Source organism: Neolamprologus brichardi, chromosome 7 (genome assembly GCF_056152115.1).
Source record: "Neolamprologus brichardi isolate AB-2024 chromosome 7, ASM5615211v1, whole genome shotgun sequence".
In the NCBI taxonomy this organism is placed as follows: Eukaryota; Metazoa; Chordata; class Actinopteri; order Cichliformes; family Cichlidae; genus Neolamprologus; species Neolamprologus brichardi.
Window position 1 is genome coordinate 15,034,353 of NC_142110.1, and position 21,992 is coordinate 15,056,344.

The 21,992-nt window shown below is 38.9% G+C and overlaps 1 protein-coding gene across 2 annotated transcripts; it reads right to left on the reverse strand.

The window, feature by feature from the left end:
* Positions 1-599: 599 nt before the first annotated feature.
* muc2.1 (mucin 2.1) lies at positions 600-20,614 on the reverse strand. 2 transcript variants are annotated; one of them, XM_087843167.1, is made up of 46 exons: positions 20,539-20,614; positions 20,142-20,397; positions 19,186-19,300; positions 18,748-18,838; positions 18,527-18,660; positions 18,212-18,428; positions 17,861-17,986; positions 17,651-17,765; positions 17,413-17,563; positions 17,177-17,290; positions 17,027-17,096; positions 16,785-16,922; positions 15,958-16,122; positions 15,449-15,543; positions 15,239-15,365; positions 14,875-15,130; positions 14,687-14,739; positions 14,489-14,601; positions 14,231-14,382; positions 13,959-14,097; positions 13,373-13,483; positions 13,077-13,256; positions 12,579-12,818; positions 12,332-12,488; positions 11,206-11,334; positions 9,783-11,105; positions 8,900-9,326; positions 7,509-7,999; positions 5,380-7,244; positions 5,029-5,203; positions 4,696-4,943; positions 4,399-4,582; positions 4,101-4,311; positions 3,825-4,000; positions 3,635-3,703; positions 3,375-3,488; positions 3,257-3,288; positions 2,967-3,147; positions 2,775-2,879; positions 2,596-2,636; positions 2,100-2,222; positions 1,874-1,972; positions 1,616-1,744; positions 1,478-1,517; positions 908-1,031; positions 600-807 (listed from the first exon to the last, which is right to left on the reverse strand). In XM_087843167.1, exons 1-46 carry the CDS (start codon positions 20,612-20,614, stop codon positions 600-602), a joined length of 9,885 nt encoding a protein of 3,294 aa, XP_087699293.1. The 2 variants fall into 2 exon arrangements, with proteins under 2 accessions (XP_087699293.1, XP_006789665.3); XM_006789602.3 differs by lacking the exons at positions 5,380-7,244; positions 7,509-7,999; positions 8,900-9,326; ... (24 more) ...; positions 20,142-20,397; positions 20,539-20,614 and having other exon boundaries at positions 3,375-3,475; positions 3,634-3,703; positions 5,029-5,197.
* Between the last annotated feature and the right edge of the window lie 1,378 nt (positions 20,615-21,992).

Here is a 21,992-nt window from a genome sequence, read left to right on the forward strand (position 1 = left end):
AACAGTCTGTAACTCAATCACATCTATGTGGCCAACAATCTTCACTCACATCCAAGTAGATGAACAACATTATTGCTGAATTCTTTTCTGTTTCATTCTTATACTTACTAATATTGTAACAGCTTGTTTCACCCCTACCACTTTTCAAATATGCGTTTAGTGATTTTGTATCTATATCTACAGTCCATAAGCACATCTCCACTCTTTCCTATTTTTACTTATTACTGCTTCACCAAGAACAGTCAAAATGCAGACTCTCCTGGTTTTTTTATTTCAAAATTTCACCCTGCCAACTTTATTGTATATTTAAAAAAACAGCTGGCTAAACTTTAATGTTATCGTGGAGAATAAGACAGTACATTTAGGGTTTGTGTGATGTAAATGTAAACACAAAATAAATGTTTAGATTTTGTTTTACTAGAAAAAAAGAAGATGGAAGAGATGAGACATGAACTGAGTTGCAAGTTCTTTTTTATTTTGATCAGCAGATAAATACTCAAACTACAATAGCAATTACTTTGTAAGATATATAATGATTTTTAAGAAAATATGGGAAGAAACATTTAAATGTCACATCTGTGAAGAGACGGACTGTTTCATCACAGCAGTGTGAAGCTTCTCTTCCTGCGAACATGATGTCGAGCTGTGGTGCAGTCCGTCTTGGTACACCCACACTGTTCCACATACATGTATGTGTAGGGGACCGTGTCTCCATTCAGGCAGACCAGGTCAACAGTGCGATTGCTGAAGTTTATCTCCTTACAGCATGAGCAGGAATGCTCCATAGCTGCTGCTGCTTCAGAGTACCTAAAGATAGCAGGGGACAGGATTATTAATATAGTCAAAGTGTAAAATAACACTTTTTGTAACTTTCCAGGGAACCATATAACATTAAGGTTATCCTTACATGGTGTAAGTGTTGCAGGATCCTTCACAATATGGCATATCTACCTCCTGGGAGGACTGACAACCGTTGAATGTAATATGGGTTTTCATGGACATTAACTTGCATCCCTTCTCCTTCTCCACACCTTTTACAAAAAAAGATGTTGAGTTAGTTTCTTTTATTTCTATTTAATGTAAATCCATCCATCCATACTGTTCCGCTTATCCAGATGTCATAGGGTGAAAGGCAGGTACATCCTGGACAGGTCGACACTCTGTCGACTCCGTCATAGGGCTAACACCGACAGACAGCAATTAAAAACTAAAAACTAAATTCACACCTATGTGGAATTTAGAATCAACAGTTAACCTAACTCCACTAAGTGTATGTCTCTGGACTATTGGAGGAAGACACAGTACCCGGAGAGAACCCATGCAGACATTAGGGGAACATGCAAACTCCACACAGAAAGACCCTGGCTAGATGCTGGATTCAAAACAAGTCCCTTCCGGCTGTGAGGCAACAATGTTAACCACCACGCCACTGTGCTGCCTCTGATTAAAATATTATATATCAAAATGTTATACTCACAAATTTTGCAACAGCCGTTTGCTGCAGTTTGAATTGTTTCCTAACGAGGAAAATATACAACATTAACAAAATTTGTTTAATTTCATTTCAGACAGATGCAGTCAATCAATCAAGATTATTTTTTAAAAGCATACTTACAGGTTGGCAGTTGCTCTCTTGGAAGGGTGGACAGACAGTCTGTGAACGACTTGCTGTTAAAGTCTCACCATTCTTAACACAGGTGTAATGATCACACTTATTCTCCGATGGTGACCAGGTTTCTCCTTGCTAGAAAGCAGTGAGATAGACGTATACACAAATCCACACAAACTTAGTAGTATTTATTTAAACACACAAATAAGCACTTATTGGTGGTTGGCTTAGATGAATTAACACATGAAGTTACAACCAGCTTACAGTCAAAAGGTGTTTGGTTCCATTAATGTTGACAACACAGTGTGTCTGTACACACTTCCCGCAGCATTCATCTGAATCACTTTCCACATATCCATATCCCTGTGAGACACCGAGAGCGACGTTAGCTTCTGAAGCCCAATCTAGCAAGTGACACACTAAAGCCACCAAAGGAAAACAAACTGGGATGTATGGTGTAAGTGAAGATGATGGCTTTATTGTCTCTTACCAGTTCACAGTGTTCTTTGCATTGTTGAAACACACAAATTATTTTTAATAGACCAGATTTGGGGTCAATCTGATTGGCACAGGTACAATCCTGACATGCAATCACAGGAACTGAAGAACCAGGCTGACAAATAAAGAGAAAAGGTCATACATAATTATTCCATCATTAACCTCCTTGGACCTGGCGTCCACATATGTGGACATCACATTTTGGGTTATTTAGACCAAAATACTGAATTTTGCTCTACAAGGGCCTGATATCCACTTACGAGGACATTATACTGCTACTGTTATATCAAAATTTTAAATGAATATGCTCATATGTGGCTCTCATTTTTCTTAAAAACAAAAATAAGGCAAAAAAAAAAATCTGTTAATTCTTTGTTTTTACATTCATCAGGCCCCAATATGTCCAAATATCAAAGAGAAAGAGTTCGGGTCTTAGGAGGGTAAAGATAAAAAGGTGAGAAATGACAAGTCATCTGCTTCTTATTTACCTGATATTCAGTTTCTCTGTGTACACAAACTCTTTTAGGTTCTAGGAAAGAGTTGGACAAAGACGAGGTGAATTGCATGAAAGTACACACACACAAACACACACACATATATCTAGTTATAGATAGATAGATAGATAGATAGATAGATAGATAGATTCAAACTGTTTGAATGAGATTACCACATGTATGTTCTGCACAGCATTTTCCATCAGGGACACTGACAACTGGCTTATATCCAATTGGACAATTCATATTGGTGACTGGGCAGGTGTTAGGTTGACATTCTGCAGAGATGATGGCACAGTGAGATACTACCAAAATCAAATAACATTCTGGAAAAATTTAAAGTGCTTTGATACTATATGTCTTACGGCAAACATAGGTAGAACAGCAGGGGTCTGATGGACTGGTCTGGTTGACAAGGACAAACCCAGGAGCAGAGCAGTCTGTAGTGGCTGACGGTGGAGGGCACACCTTAGGCTTGCAAGTCACAGTCTTCGTAGATTCTTCACAGATGCAGTCCTGGCATTTGTACTCAAATCTTTCATTGAACTGAAAGAATAAACCACAACTTATATTATTTTCTCCTGTAAGTAAACAATAAAGAATAGAATTTCTGGTAAAAAAAAAAAAAAAAAAAATAGAGGAAGAAGAAGATCACCTCACGAGGAATGCCCTCAGGATCAAGACATCCTGTTGGAAAATAAAAAAGTCACTAAAACTATATCATATACTTAGGTCAGTAGTAGTAAGCTGAAAATATCACAAAAAGTAATTACCACATTTTTCAACACATATTCCAGACTCCTGGTTGAAGAGTTTCATTCCATCAGGACAAAAGCAGCCCTCAGTAGTGTAGTTCATAGTTGGTCCACTTGGACTGTAAAATAAGTTACGTTGGAACAGTTAAATTCATTCAGTTAAGTTGATAGACAGTGTCACTTTTACTTATTGCCACTGTAAACATTTATATTTTGCCACATTTTGTTATTATCATAGTGCCTAGAAATGTTTTTGCATAGTTTTGCAGAAACTTACTCGTCTTGACAGGTTGGCTGTTCTGCAGGACCACAAGGCTTGTAAACTTTGCCTAATGGGCATTCACCAGCTGATGATGAAGAAAAGAACTTCATTGTTTTGTGCTTTGATTTTTATCTACATGCTGACAAAGTTTAACTTGTGATTCCATCCATTTCAAAACATTTACAAAATGATGAGGGATTGCTTACTGCACAGTGTGGTGTGGTTCCTCCAGTAAATACAAACTCCAGCCTGAGCACAGGCTGCAGCATAAGTCTGTAAACTTGTGCACTCCACTGTTGGATTTGAAACGTGACAGCTATCAAAAACACAACCTCTGTAGAAATTTTCTGGAGAGACAAATGGATGGCACTCTGCAAAGAGACTGTTTTAACAAAAGACACAAAAATTAATGTATTTTGTTTTAAGTGCAAACTGTTAATAGTACAGGAATAAACTTTTGGGACAGATCAGATCATGCTTACCTAGTTTTAAGTAGGTCACACATGGAGTCTGGTTTGCATGGAGCTAAAGTAGGTGGTGGTTCAGGTGCACTGGTAGGTAGTGCGGGTGGTGTTGGGCAGTTGGGCTGGTAAAGGTCTTCAACGGGCCAATAGTCAGCCATCACTGCACAGCTTTCCACCAGCTTACCTCCAGGCAACATGCAGTCATCAGCCTGATTATTGTTGCACGTTCCTGACAATAGTAATTAAACAGTTAATATTGCAGTACAACCTCAAAGTAAGGGTTATGAAATATGACAATTTTAGTGAACATTCTCACCACAATGTCCCTGTGTGTTTTTGCCAAAGTACTGGAATGGAAGGGTTACACTGAAGCCAGTTATTCCAAATGTAACAACCACTTTTAGACGAGGAATCTCTAAAATCAGGTTAATGCCTGAATTCATGATCTTAACACCTTGTTGAGAATAAGGTAGGTTCAAACTTTCTCCATTTTTCAGTGCCTACAAAAGAATAATTGCACCATATGTAAAAAATATACTATAAAACAATCTATCTTGGTTATTTTGCAGAAAAATACAATAAAATATTGGCAATCATATATGCATAAATTTACCTCCAACTGTGCAGCTCCAATAAGATTATGATTAATGAGTGAGATGACTTGTGATACATATGATACTGTTATCGATCGTGGACAAGAAACATCTTCAGTTGGATCACAAAAGACATTGTCAATATAAATCTCCAGGTTATGTATCGGTAAGATCTCTTTCATCAAAACATAAGTACAGTTTCCTTGATAACTGTAGTAAAGTCCATCAAATGTGATGTAATGTGGATCTCCCCACCCTTCACATACACCTGAAAAGAAAGAAAAATAAATTAATGGAGGGGAAAAAACATGAATGGAACTGTTGGAATGTTTTTTACTCACAAAATAACTTACAGTCGCAAGTGTAATATTGACAGCAGTAGTACTCGTCATATACCAGAACTGGTTTCTTTCCATTGGTGCAAGTTATGTTTTGAAGAGGTGGACATTCATATGGAATAATTTCTATTGTGTTGTTCTCTATGCATCTGGCCATGGTGCAGTTGCACAAATAGAAAGTCTCATTTTGCTTGAAGAAAATAGCACAAACAAAAATAGTAAAGGTATTTTAAGATGTTTTTTTGCCAAACACCTATGAGTTCATTAAGATATAACCTATAAGTTAATTACTGGAAAAGTGAAAACAGTCAAAATCTCATTAAATACAAAGTTATTGAAATTTTTTTTATGTTTAATGGGTCTTACTGAGACACCCCAATCAGGGCAGTCTGGTGGAGGAGGAGATGTAGTTGTAGTAGGAGGTGTGGCTGTAGTTGTTGTAGTAGGAGGTGTAGTAGTGGTAGTTGGAGGCGTTGGTGTAGTTGTAGTAGGAGGAGTGGTTGTTGTTGTAGGAGGTGTAGTCGTAGTTGTTGTAGTAGGAGGTGTTGGTGTAGTTGTTGTAGGAGTGGTTGTTGTTGTAGGAGGTGTAGTCGTAGTTGTTGTAGGAGGAATGGTTGTAGTTGTTGTAGTGGGAGGTGTAGTTGTGGTAGTCGGAGGTGTGGTTGTAGTTGTTGTAGGAGGAGTAGTTGTAGTTGTAGGAGGTGTAGTCGTAGTTGTTGTAGTAGGAGGAGTGGTTGTTGTTGTAGGAGGTGTAGTCGTAGTTGTTGTAGGAGGAGTGGTTGTTGTTGTTGTAGTAGGAGGTGTAGTTGTGGTAGTTGTAGGTGTTGGTGTAGTTGTAGTAGGAGAAGTAGTTGTAGTTGTAGGAGGTGTGGTTGTAGTTGTTGTAGTAAGAGGTGTAGTTGTGGTTGTTGTAGGAGGAGGTGTTGGTGTAGTTGTTGTAGGAGGAGTGGTAGTTGTTGTAGGAGGAGTGGTTGTTGTTGTAGGAGGAGGCGTTGGTGTAGTTGTAGTAGGAGGAGTGGTTGTTGTTGTAGGAGGTGTAGTCGTAGTTGTTGTAGTAGGAGTAGTTGTAGTTGTAGGAGGTGTAGTCGTAGTTGTTGTAGTAGGAGGTGTTGGTGTAGTTGTTGTAGTAGGAGGAGTGGTTGTTGTTGTAGGAGGTGTAGTTGTTGTAGTGGGAGGTGTAGTTGTGGTAGTCGGAGGTGTGGTTGTAGTTGTTGTAGTAGGAGTGGTTGTTGTTGTAGGACGAGTAGTTGTAGTTGTAGGAGGTGTAGTTGTAGTTGTTGTAGTAGGAGGTGTTGGTGTAGTTGTTGTAGGAGTGGTTGTTGTTGTAGGAGGTGTAGTCGTAGTTGTTGTAGTAGGAGGTGTTGGTGTAGTTGTTGTAGGAGGAGTGGTTGTTGTTGTAGGAGGAGTAGTTGTAGTTGTAGGAGGTGTAGTCGTAGTTGTTGTAGGAGGAGGAGTTGTAGTTGTAGGAGGTGTAGTCATAGTTGTTGTAGTAGAAGGTGTAGTTGTAGTTGTTGTAGTAGGAGGAGTGGTTGTTGTTGTAGGAGGTGTAGTCGTAGTTGTGGTAGGAGGTGTAGTTGTTGTAGTGGGAGGTGTAGTTGTGGTAGTCGGAGGTGTGGTTGTAGTTGTTGTAGGAGGAATGGTTGTTGTTGTAGGAGGAGTAGTTGTAGTTGTAGGAGGTGTAGTCGTAGTTGTTGTAGTAGGAGGTGTTGGTGTAGTTGTTGTAGTAGGAGGAGTGGTTGTTGTTGTAGGAGGTGTAGTCGTAGTTGTTGTAGTAGGAGGTGTTGGTGTAGTTGTTGTAGGAGGAGTGGTTGTTGTTGTAGGAGGAGTAGATGTAGTTGTAGGAGGTGTAGTCGTAGTTGTTGTAGGAGAAGTGGTTGTAGTTGTAGGAGGTGTAGTCGTAGTTGTTGTAGTAGGAGGTGTTGGTGTAGTTGTTGTAGGAGGAGTGGTTGTTGTTGTAGGAGGAGTGGTTGTTGTTGTAGGAGGTGTAGTCATAGTTGTTGTAGTAGGAGTAGTTGTAGTTGTAGGAGGTGTAGTCGTAGTTGTTGTAGTAGGAGGTGTAGTTGTAGTTGTTGTAGTAGGAGGAGTGGTTGTTGTTGTAGGAGGTGTAGTCGTAGTTGTGGTAGGAGGTGTAGTTGTTGTAGTGGGAGGTGTAGTTGTGGTAGTCGGAGGTGTGGTTGTAGTTGTTGTAGGAGGACTGGTTGTTGTTGTAGGAGGTGTAGTCGTAGTTGTTGTAGGAGGAGTGGTTGTAGTTGTTGTAGTAGGATTTGTAGTTGTGGTAGTTGTTGGTGTTGGTGTAGTTGTAGTAGGAGAAGTAGTTGTGGTTGTAGGAGGTGTGGTTGTAGTTGTTGTAGTAGGAGGTGTAGTTGTGGTTGTTGTAGGAGGAGGTGTTGGTGTAGTTGTTGTAGGAGGAGTGGTTGTTGTTGTAGGAGGAGGAGTTGTAGTTGTAGGAGGTGTAGTCGTAGTTGTTGTAGTAGTAGGTGTAGTTGTGGTAGTTGGAGGTGTGGTTGTAGTTGTTGTAGGAGGAGTGGTTGTAGTTGTGGTAGTCGGAAGTGTTGATGTAGTCGTGGTACTAGGAGATGTGGTTGTTGAACATATCTTACAACAATATACCCTTATCTCATAGTCATAGCACTTTCTTGGAGGTTTGGTCTGATCCTCTGCTCTACATATTAAACCAGTGTCCTGATCACAACTAACAACTTGGCCAGTTTCAGTCACAAAGTCATCAAAGGTTTTGTCCGGGTATAGTACTGCTCTACACTCAATGTCTTGAATATCTTCACATATTTGAAGACCGCTATCTGTGATGTTTTTGTATGTTTCCCAATCACTTTTGTCCGTTGGATCATCCACATCATACCAGTCTGACCACGCACATGTGGTACTTGGAATGCAAGTAGTCGATGAGATTGTGGTTGTACTTGTGGTAGTCGGAGGTGTAGGTGTAGTTGTAGTAGTAGGAGGAGTTGTAGGTGTAGTCGTAGTTATTGTAGTAGGAGGAGTAGTTGTAGTTGTAGGAGGTGTAGTCGTAGTTGTTGTAGTAGGAGTGGTTGTTGTTGTAGGAGGTGTAGTCGTAGTTGTTGTAGTAGGAGGTGTTGGTGTAGTTGTTGTTGTAGGAGGTGTTGGTGTAGTTGTTGTAGGAGGAGTGGTTGTAGTTGTAGCAGGTGTAGTCGTAGTTGTTGTAGTAGGAGTAGTTGTAGTTGTAGGAGGTGTAGTCGTAGTTATTGTAGTAGGAGGTGTTGGTGTAGTTGTTGTAGGAGGAGTGGTTGTTGTTGTAGGAGAAGTAGTTGTAGTTGTAGGAGGTGTAGTTGTAGTTGTTGTAGGAAGAGTGGTTGTTGTTGTAGGAGGTGTAGTCGTAGTTTTTGTAGTAGGAGGTGTTGGTGTAGTTGTTGTAGGAGGAGTGGTTGTTGTTGTAGGAGAAGTAGTTGTAGTTGTAGGAGGTGTAGTCGTAGTTGTTGTAGTAGGAGTAGTTGTAGTTGTAGGAGGTATAGTCGTAGTTGTTGTAGTAGGAGGTGTTGGTGTAGTTGTTGTAGGAGGAGTGGTTGTTGTTGTAGGAGAAGTAGTTGTAGTTTTAGGAGGTTTAGTCATAGTTGTTGTAGTAGGAGTAGTTGTAGTTGTAGGAGGTGTAGTCATAGTTGTTGTAGTAGGAGGTGTTGGTGTAGTTGTTGTAGGAGTGGTTGTTGTTGTAGGAGGTGTAGTCGTAGTTGTTGTAGTAGGAGGTGTTGGTGTAGTTGTTGTAGCAGGAGTGGTTGTTGTTGTAGGAGAAGTAGTTGTAGTTGTAGGAGGTGTAGTCGTAGTTGTTGTAGGAGGAGTGGTTGTTGTTGTAGGAGGAGTAGTTGTTGTAGGAGGTGTAGTTGTAGTTGTTGTAGTAGGAGGTGTTGGTGTAGTTGTTGTAGGAGGAGTGGTTGTAGTTGTAGGAGGTGTAGTCGTAGTTGTTGTAGTAGGAGGTGTTGGTGTAGTTGTTGTAGGAGGAGTGGTTGTTGTTGTAGGAGGAGTAGTTGTAGTTGTAGGAGGTGTAGTCGTAGTTGTTGTAGTAGGAGGTGTTGGTGTAGTTGTTGTAGGAGTGGTTGTTGTTGTAGGAGGTGTAGTCGTAGTTGTTGTTGTAGGAGGTGTTGGTGTAGTTGTTGTAGGAGGAGTGGTTGTAGTTGTAGGAGGTGTAGTCGTAGTTGTTGTAGTAGGAGTAGTTGTAGTTGTAGGAGGTGTAGTCGTAGTTATTGTAGTAGGAGGTGTTGGTGTAGTTGTTGTAGGAGGAGTGGTTGTTGTTGTAGGAGAAGTAGTTGTAGTTGTAGGAGGTGTAGTTGTAGTTGTTGTAGGAAGAGTGGTTGTTGTTGTAGGAGGTGTAGTCGTAGTTTTTGTAGTAGGAGGTGTTGGTGTAGTTGTTGTAGGAGGAGTGGTTGTTGTTGTAGGAGAAGTAGTTGTAGTTGTAGGAGGTGTAGTCGTAGTTGTTGTAGTAGGAGTAGTTGTAGTTGTAGGAGGTGTAGTCGTAGTTGTTGTAGTAGGAGGTGTTGGTGTAGTTGTTGTAGGAGGAGTGGTTGTTGTTGTAGGAGAAGTAGTTGTAGTTGTAGGAGGTGTAGTCGTAGTTGTTGTAGTAGGAGTAGTTGTAGTTGTAGGAGGTGTAGTCATAGTTGTTGTAGTAGGAGGTGTTGGTGTAGTTGTTGTAGGAGTGGTTGTTGTTGTAGGAGGTGTAGTCGTAGTTGTTGTAGTAGGAGGTGTTGGTGTAGTTGTTGTAGCAGGAGTGGTTGTTGTTGTAGGAGAAGTAGTTGTAGTTGTAGGAGGTGTAGTCGTAGTTGTTGTAGGAGGAGTGGTTGTTGTTGTAGGAGGAGTAGTTGTAGTTGTAGGAGGTGTAGTCGTAGTTGTTGTAGGAGGAGGTGTTGGTGTAGTTGTTGTAGGAGGAGTGGTTGTTGTTGTAGGAGGAGTGGTTGTAGTTGTAGGAGGTGTAGTCGTAGTTGTTGTAGTAGGAGTAGTTGTAGTTGTAGGAGGTGTAGTCGTAGTTGTTGTAGTAGGAGTAGTTGTAGTTGTAGGAGGTGTAGTCGTAGTTATTGTAGTAGGAGGTGTTGGTGTAGTTGTTGTAGGAGGAGTGGTTGTTGTTGTAGGAGAAGTAGTTGTAGTTGTAGGAGGTGTAGTTGTTGTTGTTGTAGGAGGAGTGGTTGTTGTTGTAGGAGGCGTAGTCGTAGTTGTTGTAGTAGGAGGTGTTGGTGTAGTTGTTGTAGGAGGAGTGGTTGTTGTTGTAGTAGGAGTAGTTGTAGTTGTAGGAGGTGTAGTCGTAGTTGTTGTAGTAGGAGGTGTTGGTGTAGTTGTTGTAGGAGGAGTGGTTGTTGTTGTAGGAGAAGTAGTTGTAGTTGTAGGAGGTGTAGTCGTAGTTGTTGTAGGAGGAGTGGTTGTTGTTGTAGGAGGAGTAGTTGTAGTTGTAGGAGGTGTAGTCGTAGTTGTTGTAGTAGTAGGTGTAGTCGTGGTACTAGGAGATGTGGTTGTTGAACATATCTTACAACAATATACCCTTATCTCATAGTCATAGCACTTTCTTGGAGGTTTGGTCTGATCCTCTGCTCTACATATTAAACCAGTGTCCTGATCACAACTAACAACTTGGCCAGTTTCAGTCACAAAGTCATCAAAGGTTTTGTCCGGGTATAGTACCGCTCTACACTCAATGTCTTGAATATCTTCACATATTTGAAGACCGCTATCTGTGATGTTTTTATATGTTTCCCAATCACTTTTGTCCGTTGGATCATCCACATCATACCAGTCTGACCACGCACATGTGGTACTTGGAATGCAAGTAGTCGATGAGATTGTGGTTGTACTTGTGGTTGTCGGAGGTGTAGGTGTAGTTGTAGTAGGAGGAGTAGTTGTAGTAGGTGTAGTCGTAGTTGTTGTAGTAGGAGGTGTGGCTGTAGTTGTACTTGTGGTTGTCGGAGGTGTAGGTGTAGTTGTAGTAGGAGAAGGAGTTGTAGTAGGTGTAGTCGTAGTTGTTGTAGGTGTAGTTGTGGTAATTGGAGGTATTGTCGTAGTTGGCTCACATACATCCACACATGTATTGTTTTTCTCATCAAATATGGGCTTATCTTCTGGGCATACAGGGTAACAGCCTGTACAAAAGGATATCACATAATAATCTTAATTAATATTTCTGAATGGCACATTTATCTGATTCAAGGTAATACAAACTGACACGACTTAACCTCCTACCTTCCAGGGTGGGTATCGGATTCAAACATACACCTTCTGGATTCAAACAGGTCTTGTAGCACGGAGAGTGGCAAGGGTTATAGTGCCACGTGCATATAATTGGGTTGTTGTAGTAATCACAATAGACAGCTAGGAGAAAAAGATACAAATTATACCATTTACTTAGATGATTAAAATGTTGACTGAAATATATGAAATTTCAATTTATAATGTGAATGCAGTTCAAACTCCACTCTCACATTAAAATTTAATAAGGTTATTGAAAATATTTTGGAATTTCTGTCTGATTGCACTAAAATAAAAAGATTACAATGAGATTATTTATTTGATTTTGGAAATCAGTAACCCTGACTATAATATACACTGAGTTTAAATTGAAGTGAATATGTTACATATGCAAGTGTTATAAACTGATGCAAATATTGTCTGCAGTATATTTGATGTTAGATTACATAAGTAATGTCTTTAATTATTACAGATGCAAAATGTGTTTCCTTTCACTTTTCCACATATTATTTTTGTTGTGATTATCGTTAATCACATTTGACCTACACTCAGTATTTAGGAATGATCCCACTACAATTGCATATCCTTTTCAATAGAGCCCAACATGTTATATTACAGGATTTTTTTAAGTTAACACAAACCAAACACCGACTCTGGAACAATCACTTTGCCACATCCATTTTCTTTTGCATTTAACACTTAGAAATGTGTTGTCCGGAGAGGGGGGCAGATTAATAATCTCAAAAACAACAAAATAATCTATTTATCAAATTTAATACATACATTTTATAAAGATACACACAGTTTACACTGTTTAATTAATGGTCTGACTATGTTTGTAAAAATGAGAAAATTCAGTTTCAGATGCTTTATAAGCTTGCAAAAGCACGTGTCCACTTTGGTCCCTATTGGTTATTGAGTGTAGCTTGATACAGAAAAGATCAAGTTTATTAATTTATAATAACAAAGTAAAAAATACAAAAAATGATGGGGTATGTTTACTGAGCAGATTGATATATAGATCTCTGTAGTTGCAAACACCAGGCTCACAAGAATTTAAAGCCTCAACGACAAAGTCATGTGTCAGAAAAGGTGGGGGAAAAAACAAACTGTTACTCACGACAGATCTCTGGAGTTCTCCATGCAATGCAAACATCATGCTCATTGCAAGCCTGAGCGTAAGCTGCAACTGCTGTGCAGAAACATTCACAGTCTCCTCCAGTGTCGCAGGCACATGAGTCTTTTATGCAGTTTTCATAAAATGGAAAAGGGCTAACCTGAACAGTGGTGCAAATTTGATGATGATTTTATTTTAGAGCATTGTTTTAGATTTGCGTGAATGTGAACAAGTTACAAATTCTCATTACCTTTTTGTGGCATTCTTTAAATGTTTTTCCAATTATGATGCTACACATCAATTTTGCCCACTGATGTCGACCGGGTGTTACTGCGCACGGATCAATGTTCACCTCAGCATCTGGACAAGAGCTAGACACTTTCCAGCTGTTTGCAAACTCAAGTGGATTGCTCACCACCAGCTGACCCTGAGTGGTGTAGTCATTCTGTCCATCACCATCGAAATTACCACAAAGGCCACACACCTCTCCCTGTGCAATTAAACAAAAGAGTCAATCGAGCAATGTGAGATCTTAATAAATATAATTTAGTGATTTACATTTATCATAATTTCATTAGTATATTAGGCTCCTCTAGGAATTTTCTTTCTTTTGTAGAAATGATTCTGTTAATTTTTTCAATATGAGGTATTGAAAACCAGAAGTATGTGGTCAGACAAAAAGGGTACACTGCATTAAAATAGTAAAACTTTAATGCAAGAATTTAATGTAACAGTTACTGTGACTCACGCTGTGCGTTGGTTCAAGCAGGATCCGAACAGCTGTTTTGCGATCCCACATCACTGCCATTCCGATCTCAGATTCTACAACCACATACAAGCCAACGTTCCTTATCTTGTACACTATCTCAGGTCCATGTCCCAGATCATCCTCTTCAACTCTTCCCCTTGATAGTTTAATTACATTTCTCTGTAATGAAGGAAAGGAAATTTCTGTTGGTTCAATTGCAATGCTGAAAATATATTTACTTAGATTTACTATAGTTGGCATAAGAAAGCTTTGCTATTGTTTGTAAGTGATCTTACCCCCAGTTGAATTCTGACTCTTTTAGAGCAGGTGGTGCCCGTAGAGCCACAAGGTACATTTTCAGTGATAACTCCAAAGCTGTTGTGCACCGTTTTATTGCCACAGTTGTTCTGTAAAAAAAGAAGAAAAAAAAAAGGTTAAACTTTGTGTTTTTTGGGGGCTAAAGTAGAAGATAACAGGAACAAGATTATGCACTTACATGTTATATATTGACTAACTGCCTTTGAATCTTTATGTAATGACTTTTGGAGACACAGTGTAGGTAATTCTTAACTGTGTCTCAAATCTTTGCACTTAGAAAAAAAGATTTTCCTTATCCCTGATCCAGATATTATTTACAATATAAGGCATTTGCTCCTTGCAATTTCACCTATGAGTTCTAAGTAAGTAATTGTATTTGGTAAACAAAATATACAGTGTGAATGGCATGTAACTTTTTTTTTTACAAAGGAAATTAGAGTTGCATAACTGACTTTACTCCTAATTGTTCAGAGTTTATTTTTATGAGAAACTTTGGATGAGGACATGACAAGGTCAATTTAGGTGACAGTTGTGCTTTGGATGATTTTGGCACACATTATTTACCTTTACAGCAATATAGCCACACTGTCCTTGAAATGCATATGTTTTCTGATCAAATGTGGTGTAGTGACCACTTCCATAAATAATGCAAGTTCCTGGACATTTTTTCTCAGAGCATGTCCATTTTCCACTTTGGCAGGTACTAAATGTATCAAAAAAAGTAAATACAGTACAATTTGAATACTGTGAGAAAAACGTGCCATATATATCACATACTGTTTATTACTCTACAAGTATTAATTAGAAAATAACTAAAAAATAAAATAAGATCCTACCAGGTGTTGCACTGATTAGGTATTTGTGTCCCGGAGACATAGAGATGGCCATCATGTTTGCATGGACAGTCACTTTCTTTCACACAGAAACCTTTACCATCATCAAGGAGGCCACTGGGACACCGACAACCAGATTCACACTCTGTGGCATCCTGGGAGGATAGAAAGACCACATTGATAAAAAAAATAAATAAATAAAAAATAATATTTATTAGATATTGTTTTTTCAGACTTGGAGGTGCATCAAAAACAACTCACACAATCATCATTGTCCAGATTTAAACAAGTTCGAGCACACTGCACTCCAACAACTCCTGCGCTTGCAGTGGAGCAGTTGAAGTATTCTTTTGGAGAAGGACAAGCTGTAGAAACTGTAGGAAAAAAAGTACAAATTCCTTTAATATACTGTATATTGTCTTAACAAAACTCTCTCATTGAAGAAGAAAAAAAACTGACTTGACATGCGGGTTCTCCCAGAATGGCAATGAAGAACGCCGTTGGTGCATATGCTAGAAAAAGTCACCAAAATTATAAAGATACACAACAAAAAGCAAAGTCTGTGTAAATCCATCATACTACATGTATTACGGTCCTGTTTAATCCTTAGTTTAGGATGTTTCATTTGAAATCCTGAAGTGACTCACCAGCGCTCGTTGTTGGTGCTGATGGACTTGCCTGACTTTACGTAGACTTCATTATGGTAACAGGGACACTTTGCCACTGGGACACAGATGCCGTTGTCATCTAGGTAGTGACCCTCAGCGCAGGAACAGCCATCCACAGGCAAGAAATCAGAGGTGCAGCTCTGCTGCTTTAAGCTCAATGATCTGCAAGTCAGCTGGCATCTCTGATTTTTGTAAGAGAAGGTCTGAGATGCTGGGCAGTTCTTGGTGTATTTTTCTGTTTTACAGAAAATATGATAATGATTACCTCATAGTTCTGGACTAACTAATAAAAAAAGAACACGCTCATCAAACTTCATTACTGAGCTGTTTCAGATACACTTACCGCACACATTCTCTCTCCAGTCTGTCAAGAACACTCCCTTTGATGCACAAGCTCTTGTGTAGGAGGAGAAAACAGCACACAGGCAGTCCTCGCTCTTCTCACAGTTACAGCTAGCATAAGTGCATCGCTGTAGAAAACAGTGAACACATTTTTATTGTATTACAGTCCCACTGTATTTAGTTAAAGAAACACAGATAGATTGTGTTGTACCTTGTAGTAAATCTCAGGATCCACAAAAGAATGACACTCTGCAAAGGTGCTATTTGGCTGTCGTAGCAAGGCGCACCAGTGATTGGCATACTTTTCTATAAGTAGATGAGTAAAAATGTCACTTCTTGCTTATATTTCTTGCTTGTTTATATATGCTGCAATTAGTGCATGGAAAATCAGTTTCAAGCAAATGATAGCAATTAAAGAAATAAACTTCCATCCGTCCATCCATCCATTCTCTTCCACTTATCCTTGTCAGGGTCGCGGGGTGGGTGGGAGGCAGGGTACACCCTGGACACACCGTGGACACATTGCCAGTGTGTCACAGGGCTAACACATAGAGGATAGACAACCATTCACACTCACATCCACACCTATGACCAATTTATAGTTACTAATTAATCCAAACCCACTAAATAAATAGGTGGAGTTCAGAAAAAACGTAAACGTGGACAATAAAATAAGGAATAAGAAATAAACTTGATGGACAAAAAAACTTTCCAGTTTACCATTTTCCACGCTGAAAGAACAAGGGTCATCGAGTCTGTCTTCTCTGTCTTGGCATGTATGGCTAGCCTTCCAGGAGTTACTAAAAGCTGCTGCACTTCCCTCCACAATTCCCTGACGAGTGTTCATGTCATCAGACAGGACCATGTTGTAGTTCCCACATAAACCTAAAAATTACAGATTCTTAATGAAGGAAATTATCATGAAATGCAAATAAGAATGCTAAAGAAAAAAGTATATGAAACCAAATTATTTTCAATGGCTTGCTAGTTGGGTGGTATTCAGAGTGGGACAATCCTGAGATCATCCCTGGTCACATAAAACACAATTTCTCTATTATGTTCTTTGGCTACCTCAGTGTCTACTTTTCACTGAAAATCTGAAAAAAAAAACCTGATCTTCAAAATAGCCTTTTTATTTTGGCATACCAGTTAGCTGCCCACACCATCTTAGCTGGTTCCTTTTCATCTGAAGAAGCTAACAGTCTATTACGAGCGCCCTCGTTATTTTTTAAATTTCTCGCCGTAGCTCTAATAGTGGGCGAGGCCATTTATTACAACCTTTTAGCCAAAAGGTTATAATAAGGTTGTTGGCAGTGTTTAATAAAAAAAAAAAAAAAACATATGAATCACTGAAGTCAACATAATCTGCTGGTGTTTCATTTGTTTAAGCTGCAAATGGCAAAGTTTGTTTCGAAATGCACAGATACATCAAAATCATGTAATCATCTTCAACAGACAGCATTCTTTAAGTCTTGCAATAAATAGTTACTTAATAAATGCATACTAGCCCTTGTGATATAATTCTTTAGGACTAATGTAAAACTTACCACGTGTCTTTTCTCTGTAGCTCTGCTCCAGGCTGACATAGACTTGCATGAGAGGCACATGTTGGATCTGAATTTGCAAACCAAAACTAGTCTGGAGGATGATGTGAAAGGACGAAGCGTGGAATATACTGATATCCCCTGTGAATGAAGAGATACACAAAAATCAGTTTGGCTAAGTTCTTACGTCTCAGCATAAATGAAAGTAACATCTTAAATCGAAAGTTCCTTATTTTCTGACTAACCTGAGAAGTACGGCAAACTGATACTCTGCATATTCTGCTTTACTGCGCCATCAGCAGTGAATGTTAACACCTGAATAAAAACAGAATTGATCATTAAAATGTTGCAGCTGTCAGTATCTATTTAAAGCACGAGCCCGGTATTAAACTCACATTGTGTCTGTCATTGTTCAGCAGGATTTTGATGGTCTTCAGACAGGTGTCATACTCTTGGTGTGCACATGGTACCAGTTTGACCAGAATGGTAAACTTAGGGCTTGCATCATCCTGAAATACGCATAATGTAAGCAAAAGAAAAAAAATGTAGCCTAATCCAATATATTTTTACTTACATATGCCCAACACAGTATTGTCTAAAATTTGACTGTACTGTACTAAGGCTCATTTACCTTTCTTTCCACCTTGGCCAGGGTGTAGTAACAGTCTCCGTGGAAGGTGAAGTCTTTCCCATCAAAGGTGGTTACATGTGAACCTTCTTCAACCGCACATGTAGAAGGTGTTGAAAGACTTTCACAAGCCCATCTACCTTCAAAACACGTGCTGAAAAAACCCCCCAAATTCATTAAGATAACAAAATATGCAGACACATTGTAAAAAATTACATTCTGGTAGCATTATGAACATTACCATTCCTCTCGCTCCTGTCTGTAAACTTCACCAGATTCATAGATTTTTCCATGCTTGCACTGGCATTCAGACTGAGCAATACACCCCCTCATGGAAATGTCATCGAACACGGTTCCTGAAATGGAAGGTTGGCATTTGAAGGTAACATCCCATGAAAAGAGAAGCATTAACAGGTGTGTAGAAAGAAACTTATTTGACAAGCGCGCTAACCAGGAGGACAGAAGCAGCCGTCCATTTTGTGGTCCTCACAGAATGAGCTTGTGTCTTGATGCGTGCAGGTATCCACACAAGGGGATCCACTCTCTTCATAAACCATGTTGAATGGGCACTGTTTGGCTGTGAAGGAAGTGGGAATTTACGCAAAGTGTCTAAACATCAACTTGTTGAAGTTTTTCACTTGAGTGTAAAAACAACAGATTTTTTTTGTGCACTTATTTTACTTCCGACATTTGCCAAATTTCACCATATACTTGGCTCAGGTGATTTCAGTGTTTTGGTACTCTCTCTACCACTTAATATATAAAATACAAAAAGAAAAAGAAAGAAAAAACAAAACTTTACCACAGAACTCAGAAGTCCTCCAGTTGGGAGGCTCCCCTCCTGCATGGGAACACTGTCGAGAGAACTCAGAGAGTGTGCTGCAGACACAAAAGTCATCTGAATGGTTGGTACAGCCACACATGTCCTGCACACAGGCCTGAATGTAAGGCTCAGGGTCAATCAGTTTGGTACAGGAGCTCCAGGTTTCTGCATGCAGCATCTTTTCACAGGTGTTTTGCTAAACGACAGTAAACACGTGCACAATTATTTAATGTAAACAAAAAAAACATCAGATCTCTTTCGTTAAACCTGGCTAAAGTAGGTAACAAAACTCACAAACTCTTTGCATGACTCTGGCACATTCATAGCTTCCTGTGAGACATCTTCCTCTTCATATGGGTCCTCACAATCATCATTTGGACGATGGACTTTATGTATGTTGCCAAACTCAATGGGGCTGATTTTCCGACCTTTTGCATACAATTACATTAGTAGGGACATGCAATAGCCAGCATATTGAAGATTTAAAAAATTAATGAATAGTGAACAGGTTTTACCATCAAGGAGGAACTCGTTGTAAACTGGAACACCGTTAAAATCTCCACAAAGTCCACAAGTGCGGTTAGTGTAATCATTATCAATTTCCACCTTAAATATGGAGTAAAGGGTTAGAAAAAGTTTTAGAAACCAGACATGACATGTTTAAGATATTAAAATATATAATATGACAAAATAAAAAGAAACAAATGCATCAAAGTTGCCACATTTAAGGACTTTACATGTATGCAAGGACAATAGTAACCACTGTAACTATTGTTGTAGTGAACCAGGTAATCGGCAATTCAACTAGAGGACAATGTATTTATTTAAATGCCACACAGACCAAAATATAAAAGTATGGCAAAGTATTTCTGGAGGTTGGGCTGTTAGTCATTAATAAAAAGAAATGTGTTTAAAATAATGTCGTATTGGATCTGTCTATTTTAAGGATTTACCATGACTGCATCATCAAGGTTCCACATGACAATAATGCCAACTTTGGACTGGAGCTTGATGTAGACTGCATTTCTTTCCACTTGTACTCCGGCCTCGTAGTGTGGCAGTTTGACACTGAGAAGAAAGATAATATCTTTTTAACAATTATAATTCATTTATATCTATAATTAACATTATATAAGAAGCATCTCTGTACTGAATAAAGTCTTTTGCATTATAAATCACTCTGTGAACTTCAACTGTTCACTCATATTGCCATACTTAAGAGTACTGTCTGGAAGTCTGGGTTAATGTATAAAAAGCTTAAATTCAGTCATTATCTGAATGTCAGGAAAAGCAACTACAATCATTAAATGAAGCCGGATTCAGCAACCACACTAACATTTTATTTTTGGAGTCAACAAATCTTGAAGTTCATGGAACTCATAAAATACAAATCTTTAACAACAGTTCAAACTTTTTGCATTTCCATTTGTCAACTAAAATTGTGGAACAGTTTTCCAGTGGACCTACAGCAATGTTCAAGCATTTTTCAGTTCAAATAAATTTTTCAAAACCTGCTTTTGAAGAATGTGAAATTAATGAAATTGATGACTGATAATAATAATAATGATAATAATTTATACGTTATTGATCCCCATGGGGAAATTCCTATCTGCATTGAACTATTTCACTCTAATTATATTAATTTATTGTGTTTTTTATGAGTGTATACAAGTGCTGAGGGGAAGTGTGGGTAATGATGAACATGGTCAATCAATCAATCAATCAATCAGAGATTAATAAGCATGTGGATATTTCTTCCTACTCCATTTCAGACTTGATGATGATTTAGTGGTTAATTCATGTCATTAGGAATGTGTGTATGTATTGGTTTTATTTATCTGAGATAAAAGATTATCATTGTCATCATAATTCTATCAGAGTTGCTTTTTTTTTTTTTTTTTTAACTTACGGCAGGTCGTTTACAGTGACCACATCCTTGCTGAGGTGAAATGCAAAATCGCTGATGGTGACCACCACATAACTGACTGTCGGGTTTCCATCGTTTTCATTCCTCTTCATGTGCACAGAGAACTCTGGGAAGGTGTCATGGCAGTCGGAGACCAGGTTGTATTCACACATGCCAGGAAACTGGTACACATCACCATCGAACGTCTTGAAGTGCTCCCTGCCCCATGTGCTACAGATGCTGCTCACATGGTTGCGGACTGGAGAAACATTCACATAAATAAAAGATGAATATTGGTGGAAGTATTATAAATGTTGTGTTCATATATGCATAAATGAAGAAGATAAATTTATTTAAATAATTGAGGTTTAAAAGCAGACCAAAATTATTTGAGTCTTACCCCATCTGGCTTGGATCTCAGTGACATGGGCTATAGTCAAAGCAAGGAAGCACAACCCCACCGAACTCCCCCTCATTGTTGCCACTGTGGACTTGATGTTCCCTGAGTGGGTAATGTAGAGAGTGGTTCTTGACTACCTTTTATATTGAGATCAGACTTTTTTTTTCTTACAGCTTCTTCCTGTGTAAGACGTGAAGATTTATTGCCAGTCGTGGCAAACATGTGCTGGATGGCTGTCCAACACCCTTCACAAATCCCATATAACTTATTATTACATCCTTCCTCTTGATTGAACAAGTATGTTTGCACTTGCATATATCTTCATTTCAAGACAACAGAGGCAGCAATAAAACAGTTTTATTGACAAAATGCTCCTCTGTTCTAAATCTATTGTTTCATAAGAATCCAATAATTATAATTTATTAAAAACAGAAATGAAAAGGGGAAAATGAGACACTGGGATGTCAATTTTCTTACAAACCTGCCAAGGAAGTAAAGATCTCATGAGTGACTATGACCATGCAGGTATCACCTAACATAATATGAAATCTACGTGAGATGCTTTAAGCAAAGCTTATGCCAACTTGTCTACCATCTGCTTTACATTTGATAAGATCATTGACAAACATCCTGCAATACTCGGGAGCTTGCTCATATATTCATGTTCTACTCAAAAGCCATTAAGCAGCAGGATTTGATTCCTTTATTTGCTTTAACATAGCAGCTCATTTTTGAAAATGCTGCAAATTAACAAGCACAAAGGAGCTTCAAACTGAGAAAAGAAAAGTCTCAATTTGATTGGGTGTGATTTAACTACCCTATTTTCCACACTATAAGGTGCACTTAAAATGATTTAATTTTCTGAAAAATCGACAGCGCCTTATAATCCGGTGCACCTTATGTATGAATCCTGGTTGTGCTCACTGACCTTGAACTGATTTTATGTGGTACACGGCGCTCAAAAATCTGTCAAAAAATGTTTTAGTATGACTTTGGTAAGCTATGAAGCCACACCGCCTGATGGACTGCCGGAGCATTATTGCTGCCGTAGTCAGGAGCCTTGCAGCATAATCTGGGTCCAAAACTCATGTCAAGGCTTTCATATTTTACTCAAAAGCCATTAAGCAGCAGGGTTTGATTCCTTCAGCTTTATCTGTAGCAGCTCATTCTTGGGAATGTTGCAAATTCACAAGCAGAAAGGAACTTTAAACCGAGGAAAGAAAAGTCTCAATTTGATCGGGGGTGTTTTACACATTACATACACAATTGACCAATGCATGTCTTTAACTAATTTTCATCAGTTTACTCATATATCCCTGTAGGGCTGCATTCTCAGCCCTCTACTGTATGCCCTATATATCTATGACTGAACACCAACCCAACCAATGTCATCGTTAAGTATACCAATGTCACCACCGCTATTGGGCTCATCTCTGATGAAGATGAGACAGCGT

What these genes read in the sequence shown, in the direction of transcription:
- muc2.1 (XM_087843167.1), bottom strand. Translation starts at nt 20,614, where the DNA reads ATGAGGGGGAGTTCGGTGGGGTTGTGCTTCCTTGCTTTGACTATAGCC. An exon ending in ATCTGGACAATGATGATTGT is followed by an intron (nt 14,383 to 14,488) that starts GTGAGTTGTTTT and finishes CTATCCTCCCAG; the next exon opens with GATGCCACAGAGTGTGAATC. An exon ending in CTGTTCTACCTATGTTTGCC is followed by an intron (nt 2,880 to 2,966) that starts GTAAGACATATA and finishes TCATCTCTGCAG; the next exon opens with AATGTCAACCTAACACCTGC.